We start from the raw sequence: 27,389 nt of genomic DNA, 5'->3' as shown, positions 1-27,389 counted from the left end.
CCTCTAATCACAATAAATTCAGCCTCTTCAGTCCTGTCACCAATCTTGATTTCACATCTGAATGCGCCTTTAACCGTGAGTGCCTGTGCTGAGGAATATGCATATAAATTCCTCTGCTCTTTGGGTACATATGAGTGACATTTTATCTTTTCAGCTTTTAGCTTTTCCCATATGTTTTCTCCCATCACATTACTTGTAGCTCCAGAGTCAACTAACATTTTCAACTCTATTCCCCCAACAGAAAAGGTAAGTTTCTCAGGTATATTATCATCATTTACAGTAAATGCATAATCATCTTGTTCAACAGCATTCACATTTTGTTTCTTTTGTCTTTTTGTACGACACATTTTTGAAAAGTGGTCCTTACCATTACACTTGTGACATGTTTGTCCTCGTGCTGGGCATTTGGGATCTTTGCCCATGTGGTCAGTATAACCACACCTGTAACACTGTCTTTCTGTTTTATTATCATCTTTCATTTTTCCTTTTGGTCTGTTGTTCTTCTCTTTCTTTGCTGTAAAAATCCGGCTGACCGTGTCCTCTCCTTTCTTTTCCCCGGTGACGCTCATCGCCGCCATCTGCTCCTCCACACGTTCACAGTGTGAAGCCACCTCTAACGTGCGATTTAGAGTTAAGATAAGATAACCTTTATTAGTCCCACACGTGGGAAATTTGTTTTGTCACAGCAGGAAGTGGACAGTGCAAAAGTTATGAGACAAAAATTAGAATACAATAAGAAGAGTTAAGCCTGGACCCTCCTCAAGCAGCTTTCTCCGTACATATTCAGAAGTGCATTTACTCAGGATAGCGTCCCGTATCTGGTTATCATTGTCAGCTTGAAAGTCACAGTCTTTTGCAGCTCGCCTCAAACGTGTACAAAATTGTTGCACAGTCTCACCTGGTGTTTGGGACAATTTGTGGAAAGTTTGGCGTGCGTATGCTGCATTCACTTGAGGAACAAAGTAAGTGTTGAGCGCAGTCACCGCAGCGCTGTAATCCTTTGCCTCTCCCGTCTGTGGTAGAGTGGAGAAGACGTCCTGCACGTCCTGTCCGGCCATGTGCAGTAGAAGAGCGCGTCTCCGCTGTCTGATCGCGTCTGTAGCATCATCCGTCAAAATAAGACCTTTCCCATCAGCAAACAACTCGAAGGATGTTAACCAGCGCGTCCATCTCGGTCCGAGCGTAGCTGGATCCGTGTAGCAGGCGAACGGTTGAATACCCGACTTTTCCATGTTAGCCCACAAGTTTTTTTTTTTCGCTAACACCGTGCCACCGCTGGGTCTACTTTTCACAAAAACAAATCCAGGTCCGTGTCGTCCTCGTCGCCATTGTTGTATGCTCACCTTATTACTAAATTAGGCAGAGCACTCTGAATTGAATCAGGACATAAAGCACGGTCTTTATGTTGCTTTATTGAACACTGTCCATCTTACAACTAGCCACTTAACGGGGCTTCCTTCGGACAACAACATCCGGTTCAAAGGTCATCACCTTAAGACATAGCCATATCAATACATGACACCATTTTTTTGTTTTTTTTATAAAGGGGCGTTAAAAACTTCCATTAAGGCAGGTTTTTCTCACGCTTGCATGCACAAAAAAAGTACACGTTCAGAACAGCCTGATACTGTTCTCGCACACAAAGCATGCCATAATTTGCATGCAAACCTGGAAAGACAAATTGGAATTTACATGGAAGCAAATGCAGCGAGGCGGAAAAACCCGAGAGAATTTGTATATGGAAGAGTTTGTTAGAGGAAGAGCAAAGAAGAAGGGACAGGAACAGGCACATTTTCTCCCACAGATAGAATCCTAATTAAGAAAATTGGAGTAAATTACAGGGCGGGAGGGTTACTGGGCCGGTAATGAAGCCTGATATCTTATCATGAAAGAGAGTGAGCCAGAGAGGAAGGCTAAACTTGAGCCTGACTGGGTGTAAGGAAAAGGGGATTTAACTTGCGCTCAAAATTCATGAGCAGAATGTTAAAGTAACCTGATGCTTTCTGTGAGTTTTACTCTGATCCGAGACGGAGGAATATTGACTTCGGGATTTACCCCACCATCACTTCCTCGTACAGACTAATCTAGGCTTAGTGCAAAGAGGAGAGTCCACATAATGTCTTGTGGGTAAGTTTCTTGTGCATATGTGACAAATATTTCTTTTTCTGCTGCTGCTTTGCAATACTTTTTTTTTTGTCATTGAGCTTCGTTGTTGCCTGTTTCTACTGCTGCTACTTTACTTTTTATGCTTTGTCTGTTCTTTTGTCTCTTTGAAGACTTTGGAGGATATGTTTAACCCTCAAACGACCAAGCAGAGTTAACAGATAAAATTACTGACTTAAAAAAAAAAAAAATTATACAAGAATGCTTTTTTAATGGCTTTATTTGTGGTTATTATAGCTATACGGGTCCCCTAATCCATGACAGATATTCTGAGCTGTCCTAATGTAATTAATTATAGTTTTTCATCATTTTTATGAGTATTTGCGGAAACAGTACATAAATTGCGTAAACAGTATTTGCGTAAACAGACTTGCTAGTTCACAATAGAATAGTAAAATGTGATAATTATAAGTGAAAAGTTACAGTAAAGTCAGAGATTACAATGTTTAAAAAATTGCCACATTGGTCGATAGATAGATTAGCTCTTTACTATTACTGTACATGTACAACGAAATTATAGGTGCTCCACGCCATCTCGCGGGTGCAAAAACAAATAGTAAAAAAATAAATAAATTAGGAATAAATGGCAAACAGAAGATATATATATATATATACACACACACAAAACAAGAGAAAGGCACACAATAGAAAGCAAAGTGCTTGGAAGCAGTGCAAAGGGGCATGGTCCTATGAAAACTACAAAAAGCTGTCGGAGAAGTCGACAAATTAATGGCAGGTGGCATATTTATGATTAAAAATATCACAGTGGCACTCCATAAGTTGATTCTGTTCATCTCACGTAGCGTTTTTCAGTGGAAGAAACGTTTTGTCACTCATCCAAGTGACTTCTTCAGTCTCAGCTGACTGCATTTTATAAACAGTTCATTTGCATAATGACTGAAACCAGCCCAGTGAAGGAACAATGGGCCGGGTGGTCAGTTCCTTCATCGTAATTATGCAAATTCTCGTGACCATTGATCAACACCCGCTGATTAGACCACTGAGGTTGTTTGGTTTCCCCGATGTATAAATCCTGCAATCCTCCCGGCACTTAACAGCGTACACTATGTTACTCTGTTTGATCCTTGGGGTGGACCAGTTTTTGGCGCAGCGTGTTTTGAGGTTTAAAAGCCACAGAGACAGAGTCTCAACTGATCCGATACTCCTGACACATACGGGATAACTGCAGGTTTTTGCTTAGGCGGCGGTTGTCCTTCTCTCCTGAATCGGCTGAAGCTTTCTTTAGGGGCCTTCCCAGCTTTGACAAATGTCCAGCTGGGATAACCACATTTACTCAGGGCCTCCTTGATGTGATGTTCTTCTGCTTCCCTGGCCGCTGCGTCTGTGGGGATGGTGTTCGCTCTGTGTTGTAGCGTCCTGATGGCACTCAGTTTATGCTCCATTGGATGATGAGAGTCAAACCTTAATTCACGGATCACATTAACTCGGTGGACCGACATCAAATTCACCAGGGAGGATATGAAAAGTGGCAGGTTAGCCTTCTTATTACTGAGATTTCCATCAGTGGGGGACATCTAAAAGCTGATGTGTACCGTAAACCTTCACATACAGATCAGTATCTAAGGTTTGACTCTTTGACTGTAAACACAGCAGGAAATTATGAGCAGGAGGAACAAAAAAAACAAACAAAAAAAAACAGGTAATAAAGCTCCAAGATCCCCGAGGAGAGTGAAAGTCTGTAGTTTTAGGACAGTTTGGATTTCCTTCAGTCTTTGTGGTGCATTGTACCTGAAAGCAGATCTGCAAAGGTTAGAGTATATGAGAAATATCTTGAGTATTTAACGGGTCTTGAATTGTAGTTGCAAGATTTAAATGTTGTGTGGTAGCTTTATAACTGAACTCAGGCTTCTGGACTTGGCTGAAGAGAATGTGGGTCATAATTCAGTGTAGTTCTGAATGCAGATCGAATGTATTCAAGCATTTGCTCACTTTAGTCCATTACCTGTCACTTGTGCTTTCATTACTTCTGTATGGAGTTTGCATTTTCTACCATAGTCGTGCAGGTTTTCTCTACTTTACATTGAAAAACCTGCCTTAACCTGCCTGTATGGATGCATGACACTCTCACAAAAGAGATTCTTTATTTCAAGAGTATCACTTCCTGGTTAGATAAAGGGTAATAAATGCCTATAGAAAATAAACATTGGTTCATAAATCTTGGAAAATATCCGAAGATGTCCAATTGGGATTTGCCTATTTTCTTTTCCTTTTTTTTAAGTACTTTTTTTTTAGTAAATCAGGTAACACGCATATGGAAATTAAAAGGTCTACGCATACACTCACCAGACACTTTCTTAACCTGTCTAATTAATTCTTAATGCAGCAGCTCAGTTTATTAGGTTTATATGTAGATGTGGTGAAGATGACCTGCTAAAGTTCAAACTGAGCGTCAGAACGAGGAAGAAAGATGATTTAATTGACTTTGAACATGGTTTGGTTATTGGTATCAGGAGGGCTGGTCTGAGTGTTTTAGAAACTGCGATTTTCCCACACAACCGTCTCTGTGGAGCCTTGTTAATGTCAGAGTTCAGAAGAGAATGGACAGACTGCTTTGAGCTCACAGAAAAGAAACAGTAGCTCAAATAACCACTCATTACAGCCACAGAACAGCATCTCTGAATGCACAACATGCTGAACCTTGAAGCAGATAGGCTACAGCAGCAGAAGGCCACACCCAGTTCCCACTCCTGTCAACTAAGAACAGGACACTGAGGCTATGATTTACATGGGGTCACAAAAACCAGACAATGAAATTTTTTTCTCTCTCTTTTTTTCTCTTTTTTCTTTTCTGAGCCTTTTCAGTACCTGCTGATATTTTCCATCTGCTTTGTGTTGTTGAGGCTTAAAAAGTGTTGCTTTTCTTGGTACTGATGAGAAACCTTTCATCCATATCTACAACACATTGACCAAGCATCATCTACCAAAGTTCGCTTTGGAAACTTTGAAAACTGCATTCTGGCCTTTACAACCAGGTGCTGCTCACACAGTTTACACCTAAATGCACTGTTAATGACAATGAAATATTAGAAAAATGTCGCCTCATGCGATGAGTCTGCTGCAAAATTCAGATGATATCGTCAGAATTGGGTGTAAACAGCACAATAGCATGGATCCATCGTGCTTTGTATCAACATTTAAAGTGGCTGTTGTGGTGTAAAGATGTGAGGGATGATTCTTGGCACACTTTGGACCCTTAATACCAAGTGAGCATGAACAGCATAGCTTACCTGAGTGTTGTTGCTGACCTTTATGACCAGTGTGCCCGTCTTCTGATGTCGGCTTCCAGCAGGATAATGTGCCATGTCACAAAGCTCACAACTGGTTTCTTGAGCGTGGCAATGAGTTTTCTGTACTCAAATGGCCTCCACAGTCACCATGTCTCAATCCAATAGAGCACCTTTGGGATGTGTTGGAACGAGAGGTTCACATCATGGGTGAGCAGCTGACAAAGCTGCAGCAACTGTGTGATGCTGTCAGATCAATATGGACCAAAATCTCTGAGGAATTTTTCCAGAACCTTGTTGAGTCTAAGCCACTAAGAATTAAAGCAGCACTAAAGGCAAAAGCTCAAAGCAATAATTGGTAGGAAATGCAGCCTAAATGCTGCCTGACTGTTCCCCAATCAAAGCGGTGGCATTTAGTTTGAAACATACAAAAACAGAGAGGAACAACTCTTCACATTTAGAAACAAAGAAGTTGTGATTGTGAGGCTAAAATAACAATTTCTGTCACCAATCACTAATATTATCTTCGCTCTTCAGGCCTTTAATGAACAGAGCAGAAGTGCGTGTACTGTAAATTCCTCTAAACAGAAACAGTTTGATGCATTGCAACATACCGATGCATTGCAACACTCAGCAGACTGACCAAATCTGGGAAACATCCTTGTTGTCACTCTGAGGCGGTACAAAGACAAAGTGTGTGTGCACATTTCTGCCTGTGTCCCCCAGCCTGAGAACTGAAGCTTTGTGATGTTAGATGGGGAAGCCAGCTTCAACTGTTAAACATGAGAACCTCAGCGCAGAATAATGCAAACTGCAATAGCTTGTGTTAACCACGACCAGCAGCACCTGCAGGGCTCTGTGTGTGTGTGTGTGTGTGTGTGTGTGTGTGCGCAAGACAGAGAGAGTGTGTGTGTGTGTCTATAGGGGGGGTGAGGTGAACTATATGTTGCAGTTTCTTCCACTTTGGGTGAAAAAAAAAAGTTAAGACAGAGTTTAAGCACAGCTTCACTGTCAGCTTTGCAAATTTATCTGTAACGATCTTAAATTAAGACCGTTAGAATTGATTTCACACTTCAGCATGGCCCATGGGTATATATTCTTGGGAAAAGGAATTAAATATTTTGAATTCAAATTTGCCTTCTCAAGCCTGTTATAGGTAAATATGACATGCAAGTTAGATTCAGATTATCTGTGGTTCTTTAACATTTTTTTTTCATGTGTTTGCAGAGTAGCCAGACATTTCTTATGTGTGTCTGTGTTGCATTGCAAGAAACCTGGCCTCTCCTTGAAAATTATGGAGCAAAGATAAACATGTGGCATTAAATTATTTGCCTAATGCCAGTTTTCAGCTTCGGGTTTGGTGCTTCTGCCTCTGCAGTCTGATAATGAAAGGCGCTCACGCTTGCAGCTGAAAGCAGCACATGTGCGCACACACACACACACACACACACACACAGTTATGTATAAACATTTCTGCACACCGAGGGGGGAAGGTTAAACTGTGAATGAGGAAGCGATCTGTGACTCTGACCTTTGTGCGTTATATACACACCTGGAAGTAAAGCACAAACAGTCAACAGTGGTTGCAGACAGGTGGGCAGGCAGAGGGGAAAAGCTTTGCAAATGCTTAGTGAGAGACAAAGTGCGGGCTTGTTCACGCTGGCACGAGAAGCTCAAACTGCCTATTTGGTGGATGTTTTATTCCTGTAACTGAGCTGGAATTACTGGTGTGTCGCTCTGGCTTGTGATTCGCTGCCGAATGGAACCGTTTGAATCTCGCCTGCTGCCGTTTTTGTCGAGGTCTGCACAGAAAACTAAGCGATGGAGCGCCAGAGGGCACATGTTCATACCTTAAAACGACACCGTTGTCAAATGTAACAAGTTGTTTTTTTTTTGGTTGCTGTTGTGGTTGTCGTCTAAAAAAGTCTATCTGGTGGAGGAATTCCGGCCTGTCAGCTATTTTGGTTCCTGTCTTGCTTTCACTATTTTGTGAAAGGAGACGTAAAAAGGAAGGAAGAGGAGCGCGAGAGAGATCGACAGAGAGGAGGAGAGGCAGACGTATACAGTCTGTACGTCTTGTTGAGTGTCACTTGTTTGCCGAGGAAGCCGAGGAGAGTAAGTGTTTACCTGTTTTCCTACTGAGACTGAGGGGGGTAGGATGTAGGAAGAGGGTGGAGGCAAGAGTAGATGGAGGAGAATGGCATGGGCTGATGGTTGTTTTGTGAATGTGGCCTTATGCAGAGGTTAACATTAGATGGGAAATGTCGGTGTCTGAAGTCGAGTAAGTAAGTTAAAGAGTAAACGCACACGAATGAACCAGACTTAATTTCAGTTTTAGCGACCGTGAAGTGAGGAAGGCTAGTTTTTGTCTTAGATTAGTGATTTGAAAAAAAGAAGAAACGTATACTTCTGAGTTTACACATGTGACACAGCGGCTCCTGCTCACCAATCGCTCTTCTTCTTCTCTTTGGTCCCAGAAACGTTGACGAGACAACATGGTTCGGTGAGTCAGTCCCCCGCTGGACACTGTAGTACTCTGTTAGCCAGCTCTGGTCGTGTTCTTTGTGTTTTGTGCAAGCCGTAAAGACAACTTCTCTCTTTCCATTCTTCCTCCTGTGTCGTTCTCCAGCTGCCGACTCGTCCTGCTCTCTTCCCCTATCATGTGGTTGCCTTGTCTTGTCTGTTTGTTCTAAAAAAAATGTGTCATAGATGATGTTTAAGTTCAGAGCTTTGAGTAAAACACCTGTTAGCCTCAACACTTGCCTTCTTTAGTGGTTCTGTATCACGTTCCCTTTGCATGAGCTGCCACTAGTGTGTATTGGTAACAGTATTACAGATGTTCTCCTTTTCAACCCATTCCCATATAAAGATCACTTTTGGCATCCCAAAGTTAAAGATTTCCTTGATTAAAATGGAAAATGTAATCATTTAAAACAAGTTGGGTTTTTTTTAATTATCTGTGAGTGTAGTTTTATGAACCTTGAATACACCCTACCCTTTTGACAGTGATGTATTCAAACTTGACTAATTCTAGTTCACCGTATTTGTCGCGAAAAACCCAAAGTTAGGATTCTCCAACATTTCTGGGGCCCGTTTTTGTGCCATGCTCTTGCAGTGAGCTGGTGAGGTGACTTTTCCTGATGCAGCGACATTCAAAATGTTCTTGCTGTTTTTTTTTTTAAAAAAGCATTTTTAATCTAATGTGCATAAAATCTTTAAAAAGCAACGTTAGGTCTGTTGAATTTTTTTTGTGGTTAGCCACAGAGTGTTAGCCAACGTGTATCACACCTTTAAAGCAAACAAATGACAAACACCGTTTTGGTCCGGAGAGTTTGTGGATTTGTGGGTTATATTTGGACAGATGTGCTGCATAGTATCAATATTTCTGCTGCTGTTTTATTCCATTCTGAAATTCCTTATTGAAACGTTTAAACAGATGTCATTATGTCCTGTTTAATAGTAAATGATAACGAGAATGAGCGGAAAAAGTAATTTTGCATTTTCTGATCAAGATTAAAGTCTGTAAACGTGATTAATATGCATGCACAGCAAAAACTGCCGTTTTGACTGTGAACCATAACATATTAACTGTAAAATTGGCATAATCTAAAAATATCTAAAAATAGTAACAGAAGTTTGCAGCAATTAGATCAGAGATGTGCTAAAATTGGTGTTCGAAAGGCTGAACTAAGTTTTTCTTTTTCTTTTTGTAGACCGGTGAGATCAGCCTCAAAGTTTCTGTGAGGATGTGCAGCTATTTTGCGTTTTTTTTGTGTGTTTTTAATCAGTTTACCTTATACTCGCGGCGATCCTGTGCACAGTTACTTGCGTGTTAATATGCATACGACATTAATCTCGTAAAGTCTTTTGTGGCGGCTTCGCATTGAGTGCATTTCTATGTTTTACACACTATATTTATGTCTATGCAGATGGTTCCACAGAGATATCACAGGCCTGCAGGCCGAGGAGATACTCAAGACTCGAGGCATTCATGGCAGCTTTTTGGCTCGGCCCAGTAAGAAAAATGTTGGCGATTTCTCCCTGTCTGTAAGGTAATAGAGCACCCAAAATCTTTGTTTGATTTTGTGAATTTTAAAGCTCGTGCTTGATGTGCATGATTCATCTCAAGATACCCCCAGCGCAAAAATTGGATTCCTGCATTCCCAGCTTCTTTAAATCCCTAAATTCCTACAATATAAAGTATTTCTCTATTTTTTGTCTTTTTCTTTTTAAATACAAAAAGAGATGCTGAATATTTGAGGACTCCATGTACTGCAGGTGTAAATGAAAGCACCCGCCACACTTTGTGATCGTGACAAAGTCAAACTGTGAATTGTAAATTACCATTTTATTCCTGTTAAAATAGTACAGATAAATATATCTGATACCTGAAATAATCATCCTGAGTAGCAAAACCTTGTTTCACAGTGTTGGCTTATGTTGTGACTGTGCAGTAGAAGTGTGATACACTCACACTTGTGAAGGTCACATGTCAGAACTTTTTCCAAAGACAATATTTCTGTAGATGCTTTTGCAGTGTGTCAGTGGTCATTTCCTATAAGCAGGTCTTAAAGTAAAGCTACCATGTAGGTCAGTTTCATAATCCTGAAAGCTGAAATGACATAAAACATCTGTTCACTGATGATCCGAGGGGTAAAATCTGTTGTTTAAGAGACAAAAAGATGGAATAAATTGTAGCTTTTTTATATTCCAGAAACCATCGTCCAGTTTTTACACGTTAAAAAAAAACACTTTTGGCGCTTTTGTCTTTTTTGGGTTGAAGGTTGGTGATCAAAACCACAGCTCCTCTCATTTACCAGGTCAAAGTACATTAAACCCATTAACCACCATCGGAGGATATTTTAAAAACACATTTTAGTTACACAGGTTTCTTTTTCCATCTTAGACACGTCTTGCAGATTGGAGCCTTTACACTGAATAGACACGAAACGGTAACATCCAGTTGCTCCAGTGCCAAGATAACAGTTTAAAATTTTGTCCCAAGCCTAAATTCAGTCGATGTTAAAGGGTATTTATTTCTTGAAGCCAAAGTCTTGTTAAATGCAAAAATAAAAAGACTTTGGCAAGATTCCTGGTCCAAAGTGATAACAGGAAACACAATATATCTAGAAAAGTCTTTACTACTCAGGCAACCAGAGAATACAAAATATATACACCATGTGTTAAAGTGAAGTCACAGCCCAGCCTGACTGAGCATGCACTGACACACACACAGGTACTATACAGTACTGTTGGCTGCAGAATCTGTGAAATGCTCTGTGAGATTGTGGTTGAGTAATTTGTGGGCCGAGCGCCCTTGATCTTTTTTTTTTTTGACAGATAAAAACGACATAAAATTTGTTGTGCAGGTCAATTTTTATTACACACTGTCAACAGGAAGTTTTATGCCAGGAAAACACTGACGGTTAGTTGGTGTGGCTTTATCTTCTCAGGGTGGGTGAGCTGGTGACCCACATCCGCATCCAAAATACAGGAGACTACTATGACTTATATGGCGGTGAGAAGTTTGCCACGCTGTCAGAGCTGGTGGATTACTACACGGCAGAGAACGGCATCCTGCAGGACAAGGACGGCACCGTTATCGAGCTCAAATATCCCCTCAACTGCTCCGACCCCACCACAGAGAGGTGTGTGCATCATTACGTCTCAGCTCTGTGTTCACTGTTCAAGCCCCAGCCGGTTAATGTGGCCCACAGTCACCGGCCTCTCTGCGCTGGCTCCACCTACACTTTCGGGTTAAGTTAAAACAGTGGTTAGTTAGGCGGTTGAGTCAAATATAGTCAACTGTGACCAGGTATATTTCCTCTGTAGTTGGGATAACAGGCATCATTTGTTGTTTCAATATTTCTTTCGGCTTTAATCTTTTCCTCTGTGGGAAACACTTTTGATCTGTGGCCAATTTAAAAAAAAATGTATATGTAATAGCAACTTTTCTTTTACCATATGAGTCAGTAAAAACAAGTGCCCACGCTGTCGAGCTGTCGAGACTTTATTCCTACGCCAGTCTCCCCTGCCGCAGCTTGTGGATTACATACGAGCAGCATGTATTCTTTTCCAGGTGGAAACTTTATTTGCAATTCAAGTATTTCTTCAGAGAAACCCCCACAGGTTACATATAAAAAATGTAGCTCCCTCAAAACAATCGGATATGGCTTTGGGCCCCAAAAAACTAAGAAGACTCAAAAAATTTTACCTCATCCTTCCTCCCTGATTATTCATAATCCATAATCCTGACATATGATCAAATATTCTGCGTGTTTTGGTTTAAATGCTGCATGACACTGTTTTAAGTGGGGTATTCACCCATGATCGACTCCAAAAACATCATCTCCTAGGGCTTCTCTTGAGCTCAGATTTTTAGTTCGGCTTAACATTTTACTTCCTCCAGAAGTATTTAAAAACACTTTTAACCCAGCTCCGGACATGCATCACACGCACAGTGATGATCAAACATTCAGGTGGTGTGTTTGTTGCATATAAATAGATTATTGCAACACTGGTTTTATTTTTTCCTCTTAATAGAAATAGATCAAAGTCAACCAGAATTCCCTCTAAAATTACTTCTATTTTTAATCAGAGGTGCCAAAAAAAAAGAGAGAAAAAAAAAGAAGGGAAATCAATATCTGGCATGAATTTAAATATGCAGTGATATCAGACTTTGACTCTTCTGATAGCGTAGATTTATTTTTAACCTTTGCACCCATGTATCCGAGAGATTCTGTCAGTACTTTACGCAGCAGTGCCGGAAGCATTGTTTATCTTTGTTCCCAGAACAGAGCAGTTTAAGTAAGTGAATGTGGAAAAAATAACCAGCAATTATCGTCCACGAAAGCCATTTTTTTGAGAGAAATATTAACGAATAATTTGAAACAGTTTATGTAAATAAAGATTTTTATTTTTATTTAGGATGGAATGAACTCATAGAGGATATCATTTCGAACCGTTTGGAGAGGATCTTGTTACGAGAAGCTGCATAAGGAAGAGCCTGCCTTTTAACGCTTGAGTTTTGAGTGGTTTGGTTACAAATCAGCATTGCAGTCATTGCTGTAACAGGAGTAGTTCTTCACTAAAACGACCGCTTTTAAATTTAACCTAAAAATGTGTTTTCAAATGCAGGAATTTTAGTCGCGTAGCAGAGTTTGTAGCAGTTATCATGCTGCTTCCTAAAACACTTTTTTTCCGTTATTTCATTCTTGCTGATGTCTGACGTGTCTGCTAAATATAGCCACAGATGATACAGATTTTCTAACGTCTTTGTCTGCGTTCACATCAAAGGACAATCTGCCCTTCTGCTATACACATCCAAATCTTAATCTATGTATTGTTTGACAAAAACAACATCAGAAAGCTTGCATATATATATTCTTAGAGCTTATATGCGCAGGTTTTTGAACGCTATGACATTACTGCTAGAGGTGGCGGCTAATTGACGGTATATTCCTCCAAGCTGGAAACATTGTGCGACTCTAGGCTGCTTAAAGTGGGTTAATGTCCAACTTGTAGTGGTAAAGTTGTACACTTTGACTCCTTTTATGACTCAAGGAGGACACTGCTTTCTGTATGTGTGTATTATGGTGTGTTTCACCCAAACTAGATGCTCTACCCTGTGCCCCCCCTCCCTCCCCGTCCTTCTCTCTCTGTCGGTTGTCTAACTTCCCTTTTGTTGCTGCGGTTGGAAACTTTAAGTTTTGACACTTTTGAAAGCAATGGCCAGACCCTGCTTTGCCTTCCTCTATTGCACACTCCATCATGTTCTTGCTCACTCACTTGCTATCTTCCTCATCTAACCCGAACTCTCTCTCGGCTCTTTGCAGAGCACAGTTACCTCACCAGGTTGCATTGTGATGCAGTCCTCTTTATATGAGAGTTCCTATTTACCTAGAAGCTTAACGCTTCCTAGAAAAAGGACAAAAGTGCTCTGAGGACAATTATCATGTTCAACCTCACACAACACATGCATATTTAAACTGTGCTAAAAAAAATTTTGACCACTCACACGCACAGCTGCTGTTTTCTGCTGCACAGCGTCTGTAAAACGGAGCCAAAACGACCTCTTTTTTTCTGTCTTTGCTGTTTTTCTTGCACACTGCCTTAAATAAAAATCACCAGGTGCAGTCTCTATTTATTTTTCTTTGTAAAAGCATGCTGTGTGATTTGGCAAAGAAGTAAATCTTGAAAAAAAGAAAGAAGGGAATTATTAAAAGCATGCAAAAACTACTTGCAACACACAAAAAAAGAAGAAAAAAAAAAACAAAGCGTACTTATCTGTGGATGATAAACCGGGGGGAGTCTATAAATACTTTGTCCTCTTCAGCCACGAAATCTGTCATCAGAAATTTTCCGACCGCAATGCAGGAAGTTTAGACGAAGAAATCGAGAACTGTGCCTAAAATTAAGTCACAGCCCAGCCTGACTGAGCATGCACTGACACACACACACACACACACACACACACACACACACACACACACACACACACACACACACACACACACACACACACACACACGAAGTAAGTGTTGGACATAAAAATACACTTGACCTGCTCTATAACGGCAACATCTGTGTATTTTCTCTCGCTGTTTATAACTCCTCTAATTCTCCCGATTCTGTTGTGGCTTTCTATTTCTATTTTACTGTACGGTACGCATAACAGCCCAGTGAACCACATCAGTGTCTCTCTGACAACCGCTCAGGCTTGAATGCCTTTAATGCAGCACCCATGGCGCTACCGGTTCTTAGCTCACGTGTAGAAAGCAGTAAGAAGGAGGTTTTTTTTGTTTTTTATTTTTGTGTCTAAAATGTCAAAGTTATCTTGCAGTGCTCACAAGCCAAAAATCTGCAGGAGACACAAGTTGCCATTTTAATATTAAACAAGTGTGCATGTGTCTCAGGTGGTACCACGGTCACCTGTCAGGGTCCAACGCCGAGAAGCTGCTCTCTGTGAAAGACGAGCCAGGGACCTTCCTGGTCAGAGAGTCGCTGTCCAAACCTGGAGACTTTGTCCTCTCTGTTCTGACGGACGAGATCAGCAAAAGCGGAGGAAAGAGGGTCTCGCACATAAAGATAATGTGCCAGGTGGGTGCCATGCATGTTTCAGTGGCAAATACGAATGCATGAAACCAGGGTATTGTTTTTCTTTATCACTGTCTTAGTGTAAACGTACAGAAACAAGAGACCTTGAAACTGCGTCCCATCACAAAAATACTGAGGGACATTCCCGTATATGTGCAACTCACGTTGAAAAAAGGTTTTAGGTCTCATTTCCCCTTCTTATGTAATAAAAGACTTTTTTCTCATACTTCAGCTACTGATGAAATAAAAAAAATAAAAAAAGCAGTGTCATGTTTTAGTGGAAATAGACAAACAGATGAAACCCAACCTTATCCTGATATCAGTCTTTGTTTACACAGCCACAGCAAACAACTGCCAATGATACTCACAAAAACGTCTCACATGGCCGACTCATTTTCATAGATTGTGTCTTTCCGCCATTGGTCACTATCAGGGCCTTTGCATGTTATTTTTAACCACGGCACACCTCACAGAAAACACTCCTCGGCCTGCATTTAAATTGGTTACATGTTTTGTGCACTGCTGGGGTTAACAAGATTAATATAAGATTAGTGGTGGGGTCACAAAGGGGCTTTTCACAAGCACGTGGCAGAGATCAGGCGAGTTTGCCGGCCACACTGCTCTGAATCGTCGGCTGCTGCAGAAGGTTGCTCGCTGCCTGAGGAAATCGGCTTTGTAGCAACTGTAAAACTGAGAATTTTGGGCAGTCTAGCATTGACGCATTTTTGTAGACATGCTTTGAATATTGTTTGCATGTGCATGTCACAGAGGGATGCTCTCTGACAGCTCTTTTGTACCAAAACCTTTCTTATTTACTTTGGATTGAATCGTGTATGCTCCTTAATACACACCTATTCTACACTCTTATACCGTCTTGTACCATACAGGCCATCTCAATTTGGTGACCTATTCACAGAATTTCTGCAGAATTTCCCATGTCTCCCTTTGACATGTCAAACACTGCCCCAGGATCCACCTGCAGGTTTCGGGGCAATATCTACTCATCACTTCCCAATTTATGTGTTATACTTATGACACATAACTTTATGTGTCATATTTGAAATATGAAAGAGTTTGGAGCCTAGATGTTAAACTCTAAACATTTTAAGCTCGGGTTGTCTGACTGAACTCCAATTTTGCTTTGTCTTTAATTGTGGGTTTTCACTTGGCCGTCTTTGAAACTTTTTTTGTTGTTGTTGTCGTTGACATGATTGGTGTGTGCAGAGTGACAGGTATACCATCGGAGGCTCAGACATGTTTGACACGCTGACAGACTTGGTGGAGCACTACAAACGCAAAGGCATTGAGGAGATCTCTGGAAACTGGGTTTACCTCAAACAGGTGAGATAAACTATAGACAAATTATGTCAATAGACCAGAAACTCTAAAAGTGTGAGTGATGTCTGAGGTAAATGTCACATGAAACCATGTTTGAATCTTATAAAACGAGGGCAGGATGTCTTCTTTGTAAATTATTTTAAAAGACGAGCAGCACAGCCCACAGATAGGAAACATTACTCACTTGTTTGCGTTTGTCTTAATTATGACGATGTGTAACGCGCTCATTGGCTTCTTATTTCCTTTAATCTCTAATATAAAATTTTCCTTCCCTCCCTCAGCCGTATTACTCCACTAGAGTGAACGCAGCAGATATTGACAGCAGAGTGAAACAGCTGGACCAGACCACACAGAAGCAGCAGGATGGCGAGGGAGAGAAGAGCAAGGCGGGCTTCTGGGAGGAATTCGACGTAAGATTTAATCCAAACTTATTGCTGTTTCACACAAAGCATTAGCATAAAATAGACCACACATCAGCATTTTATAAACCAACAGAAATTGCCATCAGGCTTTGGTATTTTACTTCCTTGTGGGGCCTAAACAACTGTACAGGCAGTATGCTACCATCTTGTGGTTGGAGAATACACTAAATATGGGGCATTCAAAGCTTCATTTGCAGCTTTGATCACCACACAAGCAGAACATTTAAGTGTTTCTTTTCTTTTCATCGATTCATTTTGAACTTCTGTTGATTTACTTGTCAAACCAGGTAAAGAATATTAGTAAATTTAAACCCTCGTGGCTTTATTTCATTATTTCATTAAAATGTAAATACTTAATGGAAAGATTGTAAACTAATTTCCAAAACCAGAGTCAGAAATTCTTTTACAAAAGAACATTTTAATCGAAAAATCAGTTCAAAGGATTTTCTGGAGAACTAAACTTATCCTTCAAGTTTCTCCTATAGTGGTGAAATCATCGTGGACCGCACACGGCCCACTTTGATCCATGAGGTATTTTAACATTGCAGTTTCAGCAGTATATTAAATTTTTTGAACATGATAAAATGAATGTGTAAAAGCAGTAGCTCATGTCCAGACTGTCCCTGTAGTTATAAAACAGAACTTTTTTGTTAATTCACAGAAAATGTTCTATTTTCGTGTTTTTAATTGTGAATTCACTAGAAACCCAAAACTTTTTATGTTAGATAGTGAAAAAACAGAAACCTTTGTCAGTTAATTGTTTAGCCACGACTTAATTACATTGGTGTAGTATGAAAAACCTTAGTCATTTTTAAATGACTAAGAATGTAATAAACATGCAAGAGGCCAGTGACAAAGTACGCATGGGAAACTAAAGGAAAAGAAAAGAAAACTATTCCCATTCCAAGTAATCCTTTTCTGTCTGTGCAAGGAAAAAGACATTTGTTTGTAGCATGCTGTCACTCTAGTAAGCAGCCCATGTCAGTCATGTGACTGATGGTGCATAAAGATCACCATACGTAGATGGATTTGTGTCTTTTGGGGAGGAAGGGTCATCCAAAAAAAATGTAAAAATGGACAAACATTAATTCCTGTAGATACATTTATGAACTCATGTCCAGGACTGCAGTACAGGACATGAGTTAATGGGTTATTATTGACAAAGTGGGTGTAGCCTAGGCTAGATTAACATGTCCTTTTGTATGCTACATGTGAGAAAGGACATGTTCAGGCCTTCTGCTGACCTCATTTTTCTGTGAAAACAGCTGTTGTTATCATTTCGTGTTAGTATAAAACTGTAACATGCGTTGGTTTGTATATGGAGCATACTGCACAGGTCACAGCAGGCATCACGCTGTCATCCTCTCTCCTGCCAGGCTCTTCAAAAGTTGGAGGCAAAGGTGAAAAAGAGCAGAGATGAGGGCCAAAGACCTGAAAACAAGAGCAAAAACAGATACAAGAACATACTTCCATGTGAGCGCATTTTTATTTTATCATTATTATTCTCTGAATTAAAGAAATCAACACAGAGCTAACTTTCCCACTGTTTCTCAATGAACTTCTTTCCACTTTTTTCCTCTCACAAGTCAATGACACCAGGGTCATCTTGGAGGACAGTGATCCCAATGTTGTGGGTTCAGATTACATCAACGGCAACTATGTGAAAGTAAGAATCCAAAGCCACTGAGCTCATAGAAACACAGCGTGACAAAGACACAGAAGAAAACTGTGATATTTGTTGCTTTGAAGTCTTTCTTGGTTCCGAGTGTGCATTGATTCGCTCTGTGTTTGCAGAACAAACTGCAGGAATCCGAAGATCAGAAAGTTTACATTGCCACTCAGGGGTGTCTAGCAACAACAGTTAATGATTTCTGGCAGATGGTATGGCAAGAGAGGACCAGTGTGATCGTGATGACAACAAGAGAGGTCGAGAAAGGACGGGTCAGTATAGCAACATCCATGCATCCTTTTTTTCCACTTATCCAATACAGGGTCACAGTTGGGCTGGAGGCAGGGTACACCCTGGACATGTTACCAATCTATCGAAAAGTATCAGAATAATTAATATAATAAAATAAAAGCAGATTAGGGACTTTTACATTTTTGTTTTGAGGTTTTTTTTTTGTGCTTTTTGAATGAATTTGTGAGCTGATCAGGACATCCTTAAACGCTTAATTTGAGCATCGGGTTTTGCCTTCAAAATGGCCTTAAGTCTTCATTTCATAGATTGGTGCTAGATCCTCAGACATTTTGATCCACATTGGCATGAAAGCATCACACAGTTGCTGCAGATTTGTCTGCATTATGTGAATCTCCTGTCCCACTGTATCCCAAATGTGCTCTACGCGGAGCACTGTGGAGGCCATTGGAGTACCGAGAGCTTACTGTCATCTTAGGAAACTAGTTTGAGAACACTGCACTCTGGTCAAGGGATGGACATGTTCAGTAGCAATACTCAGGTAGCTTGTGCTGAATGCTGAATTGGTACTAAGGGGGCGAAAGTGTGACAAGAAAATGTCCCCCACACAGTTATACCACCAATCAGTCTGAATTGATGATGAAAACGCAGGATGGATCCATGGATTCGTGTTTTGTTTTTTTTGTTTTTTTACATCAAATTCTGACCCTACAATCCAAATGATGCAGCAGAAAATTAAGACTCATCAGACCAAACAAAGTTTTTCCAGCCTTCCAGTCTAATTTTGGTGAGCGTGTGTGAATCATAGCCTCAATTTCCTGATCTTAGTTGACAGAAGCAACACTCAGTGTGGTCTTCTGCTGCTGTAGCCCATCTGTTTCAAAGTTCAACATGTTACAGATTCAGAGATGCCCTTCTTCATGCCTGCGTTGTAATGAGGTTTTTATGAGGTTTATCTGTTGCCTTCCTATCAGGTCAAAGCATTTGGGGTTACAGGTGTTTGAACAGATATACCTAATAAAGTGACTGGTAGACATTTAATTATACTCTAATACATTTATTTCAGTTTTTTATAGTGTGCTGATTCTTGTTTGTGTTTCACACCTGTTGCGTGTTGTTGGCTGGAACCTGTAAAACTGATGATCTATAGTAGAGGTGTCAAACATAAGGCCCAAGAGCCGGAAATGAGCGGCCAGACAGTTCAGTGTGATTGTAATGTGAAAATTATAAAGAAGGAGAAATTTTGGACTTTTATCTGTGCCTATCATGTCCCAAAGTAATTAGCTAAAACAAACAATTATTTACAAGTAATTAATTATTGTGTATCATTAAGCTGAAAGAAAAGAGACAAATTTGGAGGGTATTTTTAATAGTATGAGGTAATAGTTTCATTGGTCTGTGCCACTTAACATTATGTGTATGTGGCTTTTGATGTAAAATACACTGATTATCCAGCTCTCACATATTAGCTGCTGTGTGCATGTTAGGTGCTAGACAACTGACTAACAACTTAAATCCAACATTTGTAAGTGGTTTTCACACTTACCATGCTGCCCTGATCTTAAGCCTTTAACCTACTGAGTGAATTCACAGTGTGATTGGTCGCCATGTTTTATCCCTTACCCCCCCCCCCCCCCCCCCCCAAAAAAAAAAAAATCTTGGGCGTGAGAAAGTGGCTGAAGCCAACAATTTCCTGTTGTGTGCTATGTGTGAGAAAAGCCACCTTCATACATCACCCTGACCTGCGTCTCCCGACACGGTCCATTTATGCTCATGTGTGAAAACACTTCAAAAGCATGTGTCATCTGACTACTTCCCTCTTAAAGTAACCCTCGTTTGTCCTTCGAGAGAAGACTGGTAAACAATGATCAGCGCGAAACTACTTTAAATAGTTGTCTGCATGGCTTTTAAGTTAAAAGTGGAAGCACAGAAAAAAAAATTTACTATAATTGGAAAGACAACCATGATTTTTAAAAAGCCTGAGATGTTAGTTGATTTTGAAGTGACGCTTAAGGTGAAGTTATTTTTCATTTTTGTGCAGAATAAATGCGTTCCATACTGGCCTGAGCTCCACTCAACTAAGGAGGTGGGCCGCTACGTGGTGAGCTGCGAGCTAGAGAGGGAAGCTGGTGATTATAAAATCCGAGTCCTGGAGATCGCACCCCTGGACCAGGTGACCTACAAACAACTAACTCTCACCTCACTGTGGTTCCTCATCTCTGCACACCTAATGATTTCTCCAGGTTTTGACCTTTCTTGTTCCCCCCCCCCCCCCCCCCATTCTTAGCCAAAACATGTTCGCAAAGTGTGGCACTACCAGTACCTCAGCTGGCCAGATCACGGCGTCCCTCAGGAATCAGGCGGTGTCCTCGGCTTCCTCACTCAAGTGAACTCTAAACAGGCTGAATTTCCTAACGCTGGTCCCATGATCGTCCACTGCAGGTACCTAACAGCTGCAACCCACACTCTTCACTGAATATTTCACTTCTCAAATCCTTTCTACTTTAAACAAGTGATGTGGAAAACATCTGCATTTTAAATACAGTAGACATATCAAAGCAACACTGTTTCTTTTCTTTTTTTTTGCAAAGTGCTGGGTTTCATAATCCTTAATTAGGTGATAATACTTAGAGGTTTAAGATTAAAACAAGCACATTTTCTGGATTAAGATTAGTAGTAACTAAACAAAAGGCTTCAAGTTTACTGACAGTTTATCCTACTGGAATTTTCCCAGTGTGATTTAAAAGATGCTGAGGCTGCTTGTGCTTCCTTAAAGAGATTTTGGATGTCGGTCAAGTGATTATGTGATCCCTGTGTTAGCATTTTTGAACGATACAGACATGTTTAAAAAATGAAGTATGAAGAATTTAATACTTTACCCAACACAGGACTCTGCATGCAACAGCATGATGTTTCCTTCACTTAGATTTTTGCCTGATAATGTATAAATATAGAATATTTTCAAATGAAAACAAGTAAAGACTTTAAATTAATTTTTTAAAATCTCTCCTACTCTCAGATTGGTTATTTGGGAGTGCCTATCTCATCAGCTAATAATATAGCATCAAGTCCACATTTCTGACATTTCCTAGACAAACCTATTGATTTAGAAAATATTTTTCTGATTAATAATTAATAACAAATGATTTTAACACTTGATTTTAATTTTGTTTTAAAGCTTCATCCTGGCCTTTCTTCTTTTTTTTTGAAACAACTTGTTTGTTTGTTTTTTTGTAGTTTTACATATTTCAAACTAGTAAAAGTGTAAGTTTAGTTGTAAAATCCTGTGCACTTTCCCCTGCACAGGGCCGTGGATGAGTCACAAATGAGCCATTTGTTCAGATCACTGGATATAGTAATCCAGTAACAGGATCAAAATTGTATGATTCTCATGAGGCTCTGCAAAAACAAAATGGCTTAAAAAATATTCACAAATGGTTGCATGTGTATTTTTTCTTTAGAGAGAAATAAATATAGATTTGTGACTAGTGATTCAGAAACAACATAATAATAATGTATACTTTATTGATCCCTGTGGGGACAAATTTCTCTCTGCATTTAATCCATTCACTCAGTGAAGCAGCAGGCTGCCACCAATCTAGCACCCAGGGAGCAATGTGTAGGGACGACGCCTTGCTCAGGGGTACCTCAGGGTAGCTGTTAAGTGGATTCAAGCCCCTGACCTTCCCATCATGGAGCGACCACTCTACCTACTGAGCTATCTGTGCCCTGTTTTTGTCGGGAAGTTTATAATTGGCATTAATGGTGCTGTGACAAGATGAGTTTTTCTCTTGCAGCATCATGAGACTGACATTTGTGGTTCTTGGAGAAACGTCTCAATAACTACTGAATAGATTTGCATTGATTTTAGTCCTCTTATGCCAGTCCCTTCCCAGCGTTCACTACTATTATGGTGTGCATTACTTTGATTTATGACCAATTTTAGCTTTGCATTGGGTTTTGCTGTATGTAAGCCAGATATTAGATGATAAATGTTGCACGTGTTGCACATGGTAAGCACCAGTATTGATTGAGTAATGCGAGCCTGTTGGCATCTCACTGAGCTGTGAGTGTAACTGCCTCTAGGTCAGTGCTGCCTGTGTGAAAATGTAATCGGAGAAATATTCTGTGGACAGACTGAGACAAAAGCTGAATCCTGTTACAAACTTACACAGCAACTAATATAAAGAACATCATATCAGCAGTCAAACATGGTACTGATAGTGTGATGGACCTGCATGACTTGCTGCAGTTGATGGAACCATGAATTCTGCTCTCTACCAGAAAATCCTGAAGCAGAGTGTGTCCGGCCATCAGTTTGTGTCCTAAAGCTCAGTCGCTGTCAGGTTATGCAGCACTACAAATATTGGAAACACACCAACAAGTCCACCTCTCAGTGTCTCAAAAACAAAAGAAAGCAAGAAAGGAACAATAGTTTTGGAGTGGCCTTGTTAAAATCTGAACTTAAATCGGATTAAGACGCTTTGGCATAACCTAAACAACTGTTTCATGCTCAAACCTCTTCCACTGTGGCTGAATTAAAACAATTCTCTAGAGAAGAGTGGGGCAAAATTCCTCCACAGCGATCTGAAATAATCATTGACAGTTATTGCAAATGCTTGATTGCAGTTTTTGCTGCCAAAGGTGGCAAAACTAGTTTTTCACAAAGGGGCTTGGTGGTTTGGATCTCTTTTTTCCACTTAATAAAACAGCATTTTGTGTTTACTTGGGTTGTCTTTGTCTAATAATAAAATCTGTTTGATGATCTGAAACATGAAAGTGACAGACTAAGAAATTGGGAAGTTGGTAAGTACTTCTCAAAGCACATTGTTATTGATGTTTGTATTGCACTTAGAAGAGATCTTACTGTTGCACATGTTGGTTCAGTATCGCCGCTTACTAGAACACTTAATGGACTTTGCATCATTAATCCATTTGTGCTTTCTTTTCTGGTCCAAATTTCTGACCTGTTTGTCTCCGTGGGTGAGATTAACTTTGCTTCTTTTGTGATTTTTGCAGTGCTGGTATTGGTCGAACGGGCACAATCGTGGTAATTGACATGATCATCGAGACCATTGATACTTTAGGTAACAATACAGTAAAGAAATATGTTCTTGATAAATCAGTCAAGTAAAAATGAAACCATTCGACGTGTTTTACTCTTTGTTGCTGTGCCTCCGTTCACCGCCTTCCTTTTTTTCACTTCCCTTTCATTGCAGGTCTGGACATTGATATTGACATTGCGAAATACATTCAGATGGTGCGAGAGCAGCGCTCTGGTATGGTGCAGACTGAGGCCCAGTACAAATTCATCTACCTGGCTGTGGCTGAGTACATACAGATCGCCAAGGCCAAAGACTCCGCCTCAATGGTGAGAGGAGCAGAGAATCTAGTCACTGCGGCTCAAATATAGTTTAAAATTGGGAAACATAGAAAAGAGGCTGTGAATGAGTGTTGGCTCATTTCATCATTGATTTAAACACTACAGCGGAGCAGTTCAATGCCAGCAGAATGATAAGTTATCAGAGTCCCTCATGAAAGATGAACGTTGACCCAAAGACGCGAAAACAGTCGACCACGCAGACTGATCCAGCAACGTGACCTCACTCCCTGTTTGACTAATTCTTTCTCAGTCACTTGTGAAACGTCTTTGCCTCTCTCTTCCTCAGGAAACCGAGACCGAGTATGGAAATCTCCAAATCAAACACCAACCAGCGGGCAGAGTGGTGTCAAAGTGAGTGACTCTGTGTGTGTGATTGTGAATCGAGTGTCCCGAATGCACTCACGTTGTTCCTCTAAATCTCACACTGCCACCCTATTTTTGTTTAAAAACACGATCCGTCTTCAGGTTCATGTCTGCAGTTTCTGGAGGAAGAACTGATTTACAGTCTTGTTTCATTAACGTGGGGAGCTATCGGCGAGTAGTTCGTACTCTAGTTTAAACCAGTTAAACCAATTAATTAACCAATTAAAATCTGATTTATGTGTTTAAATATTCTTAGAAAAACAGATTGATTCATTTTAATTTAATAAAGGGACATCAGTACAAGAGGAAATTAGAAAGAATTTTACTTTTGAAAGATTTTTTGTGGCAATTTTGGCCTTTTTTTTTTTTTATTATGTTAGAAAAGATACAGAGAGGAAATCGAGAAATAGGCAGGGCTCGACCCAAATATTTCATTATTTAAATATTGTGTAGTTCCCTGTGTAGGTAGTGCAAAAAAGGACAGGTGCTAACCTCATGGAGATAAAATCTCTGCAATGTAAAAATACTAATGAGAGAAACACTTGTTTAGTTTTCAGTCGACATCAGTAGACCTTTGACCTTTTTATTTGTTGGGGTTTTTTTCAGGCCGGTTTCAGAGCTCTCTCTGGAGCCATAAAAGACTTTCCACAATCTTGTTTTTTCGTAGATGATTCATAGATGTAGTAGCGCGCCTCAATACCTGTAAAGAGAAAATAAAAGTAGAATTCAGCTGATTTGGTCTTTAGCGTTAAGTCCAAAGACAAGTTTAAGAAGGAACGATTAAAGATCAAAGCAGCTGATCTGACTATTAGTCAAACACAGGTTGTGTATAAAAGATGGACACAGACACTCTTCTGAAGCCTCACATTGAGCTTTTTGCCCCTCATAACACTTTAGAAACCAGCCCCAAGTGGCTGTTTGAGAAAGTGCAGTTTTTTGGCTCTACTGCACTGGCCACTTGGTCAAACTCCAAAAACACTGGATCCTACATTTGCTACATCCTGCTTTATGAGCTTGAAGCACAAGTATCCTGCTAAAAGCTGCTTTCAGCCATCATGATGACTTAATGCAAAGAGGACTTTTAATGGATGTAGGTGTAAAAAAGTGTAAAAAATGTTTTTTTTACATTTTGCACTGTGTGAATGAATGAAGTCATATTGTTTACCTGTTGTCTGTTGTGACCTCTGGACTATGAGATGCTCATACTGGACGAGGCTTTTAATGAACTTAATTATTAGGAGAAAGCAGACACACATTGGCCGGTTCACTGTAACGCTGTAAACTTTGACCCACTTGGAGAGCTGAATAGATGGCCTGCAGCTTTGAGTGATGGATTGTTTAAACGTTTCTCATGCAGCGTGACCTTCATTAATCTCTCCACTCTCTCTGATGCGTTTCTCACAGATCTGTGTTTAATCAGTCTTGGCGGCTAGGATGAAATCACTAATCAGCTTTCTCTTCGTCTCTTTCCAGAAACAAAGAGGACGTTTACGAGAATCTGTCAAAAGGAAAGAAAGACGCGAAAAAGTCAAAGTCGGACAAGAAGAGTGGCTCCGTGAAAAAGAGATAGAAGACTGGGAGGTTTTATCAAAGTATGTCATGTTATATTTATGCAGACACCCTTGTTAATGCAATCTATTTGTTGAAGCCTTACGCAAAATAAAAGGAAGGTTCAGAAAAACAGCATAACTTGATGACATCGTCTATGCTACATGATTGCTTGGCTGATGTTTGTTCAAAATAAAGGCGGGCTGTGTGTACACTTTCTGTGCTGCATCTTTATTTATGTCTGTTCTCCAAGATGAAACATCAGAAGCTATAAGGCATGCAACACCGATGGGAGCTTCTCCCTGTTTGCAGTTCAAGCAGGAGGGATTCAGCACTGGTTTTCATTCAGGAGGGAAAAACATTTTTAATTTCGCTTTACTTCTGTTTGCATAAAGAAAACTGGTGTCAGGTTTTAATTTTAGCGAAACATGAGCAGTAGTAGTATGAATCTCACACAGTTTTAGCAAAACTATACGAAACCATAAAAATTCTCTTTTGTTTTTATTTATTTTTTATTTTATTTTGCATTTATTCAATTTCTAAAGCTTCTCTGGGTTGGACCATTTATAAACTCATCAAATTCATTTTCAGTTAGAAGCATTAAGCAGACTTTTTCTGCCTCTCTGGAAGTTTCGCCCACAGCAGGTGTTATTGAATTTGTATTTTCTACTCTAGTTTTTATTTTTGTTTTGTTTTTAATTTTTGTTTTGAATTCAGTTTAATGTCAGAGTGGCTTTGCTTGTTTCAGTTTCCTTCTTATTGTTTGAAAATGTTTTGTTTTAAATGAGTTTTTATTCATTTCAGTGTTACTTTTAGTCTTTTGAAGTATTATTTTAAGGAAAATCCCCACAGCCATTGCAACAAATCACATAACTTACTGAAAGCATTTGACTCACAGTCATGCAGTCATGATAGAAAATCTTACTAAATTAGCACATCCTAAAACTAAGGATATTTTCTCTAAAATTATTTATTTGAGTTCAAAAAATTGTTTTAGTTTCTATTTTCATTTTTTCTTACATTTACCCAGTTTCTGTTTGCAGAAACCAACAGACTGCTCAGACCTCCTTTAAATCTCAAATTGATACTGATTATGTAGCTAACTTTGGTATTGATCTGATACCAAGTAAATACAGGCCCAGCATTGGCGATACCAGCACCGATACTTTTAACTTATAAAGGCAGTTGTAGAGGAGAGTAGTGTGTCATGACATATAAGATAAATCACTGTTATGAGGTAGATTCTGAACAAACTGTAGCAACCACTGAATCAGAATCAATAATGACTTAATAAAACAAAACACACCTTTCAGCTTTTCAAGTATTTTGAGTTTGACCTGGAATTTAAAAGTGATCTGGGTCAACTTCAGTTGTTTAAATGTGCTATAGGCCAGCGGTCCCCAACCTTTTTTGCGCCACGGACCGGTTTATGCCCGACAATATTTTCACGGACCGGCCTTTAAGGTGTCACGGATAAATACAACAAAATAAAACTAGTACCAGTATCGAAAAAAATAAGATTTATTCATAACACACGTGAAAAGACCGAGGAAAACCGAGTTAACAATAAAAACGATAACAAAATAACGCTGAAAACCGATAAAAACCCTGAAAACCATACATTTCACACCTGAGCCTCTACCCTCGCGGCCCGGTACCGGTCCGAGGCCCGGGGGTTGGGGACCGCTGCTATAGGCTGTAAATAAAATAGACACAAAAACATTCAGACATTTTATAGCGCATGTTTCAAGTATATGAACTAGTTCAATCCACTGTTGGCACTGATACTATAGGTATTTGGATTGATCTGCACTTTTTTGGATGGAACACCCTTGGGAGAAAGCAGAAGGCGGCACACAGGTAAGAGACACAATCTGGCCCTTTAACTATGAACTTGTTTTCCTGCCTCTCAC

General features: G+C 39.9%; 1 protein-coding gene and 1 long non-coding RNA gene across 4 annotated transcripts; one reads left to right on the top strand and one right to left on the bottom strand.

Moving 5' to 3' along the window:
• Positions 1-1,857: 1,857 nt before the first annotated feature.
• ptpn6 (protein tyrosine phosphatase non-receptor type 6) lies at positions 1,858-25,690 on the top strand. 3 transcript variants are annotated; one of them, XM_082550777.1, is made up of 16 exons: positions 6,965-7,523; positions 7,886-7,911; positions 9,338-9,460; positions 10,862-11,056; positions 14,324-14,507; positions 15,729-15,845; positions 16,124-16,252; positions 17,641-17,737; positions 17,851-17,930; positions 18,059-18,205; positions 20,224-20,355; positions 20,470-20,624; positions 23,202-23,269; positions 23,402-23,553; positions 23,852-23,916; positions 25,402-25,690. In XM_082550777.1, exons 2-16 carry the CDS (start codon positions 7,904-7,906, stop codon positions 25,496-25,498), a joined length of 1,749 nt encoding a protein of 582 aa, XP_082406903.1. In that variant the 5' UTR covers positions 6,965-7,523; positions 7,886-7,903; the 3' UTR covers positions 25,499-25,690. The 3 variants fall into 3 exon arrangements, with proteins under 3 accessions (XP_082406902.1, XP_082406903.1, XP_082406904.1); XM_082550778.1 differs by lacking the exon at positions 6,965-7,523 and adding an exon at positions 7,539-7,689; XM_082550776.1 differs by lacking the exons at positions 6,965-7,523; positions 7,886-7,911 and adding an exon at positions 1,858-2,127.
• Positions 2,822-7,937, bottom strand: LOC309716767. The gene is made up of 3 exons (XR_014279510.1): positions 7,855-7,937; positions 5,412-5,581; positions 2,822-3,924 (listed from the first exon to the last, which is right to left on the bottom strand). It is a non-coding gene; the product is annotated as an uncharacterized lncRNA (long non-coding RNA).
• Positions 25,691-27,389: the final 1,699 nt, after the last annotated feature.

The sequence above is a fragment of the Aulonocara stuartgranti genome (genome assembly GCF_965226115.1).
Source record: "Aulonocara stuartgranti genome assembly, chromosome: 11".
NCBI classification, from domain to species: domain Eukaryota; kingdom Metazoa; phylum Chordata; class Actinopteri; order Cichliformes; family Cichlidae; genus Aulonocara; species Aulonocara stuartgranti.
The sequence above is the reverse complement of the archived record's forward strand: the minus strand, read 5'-3'. Positions and strand labels throughout refer to the sequence as shown.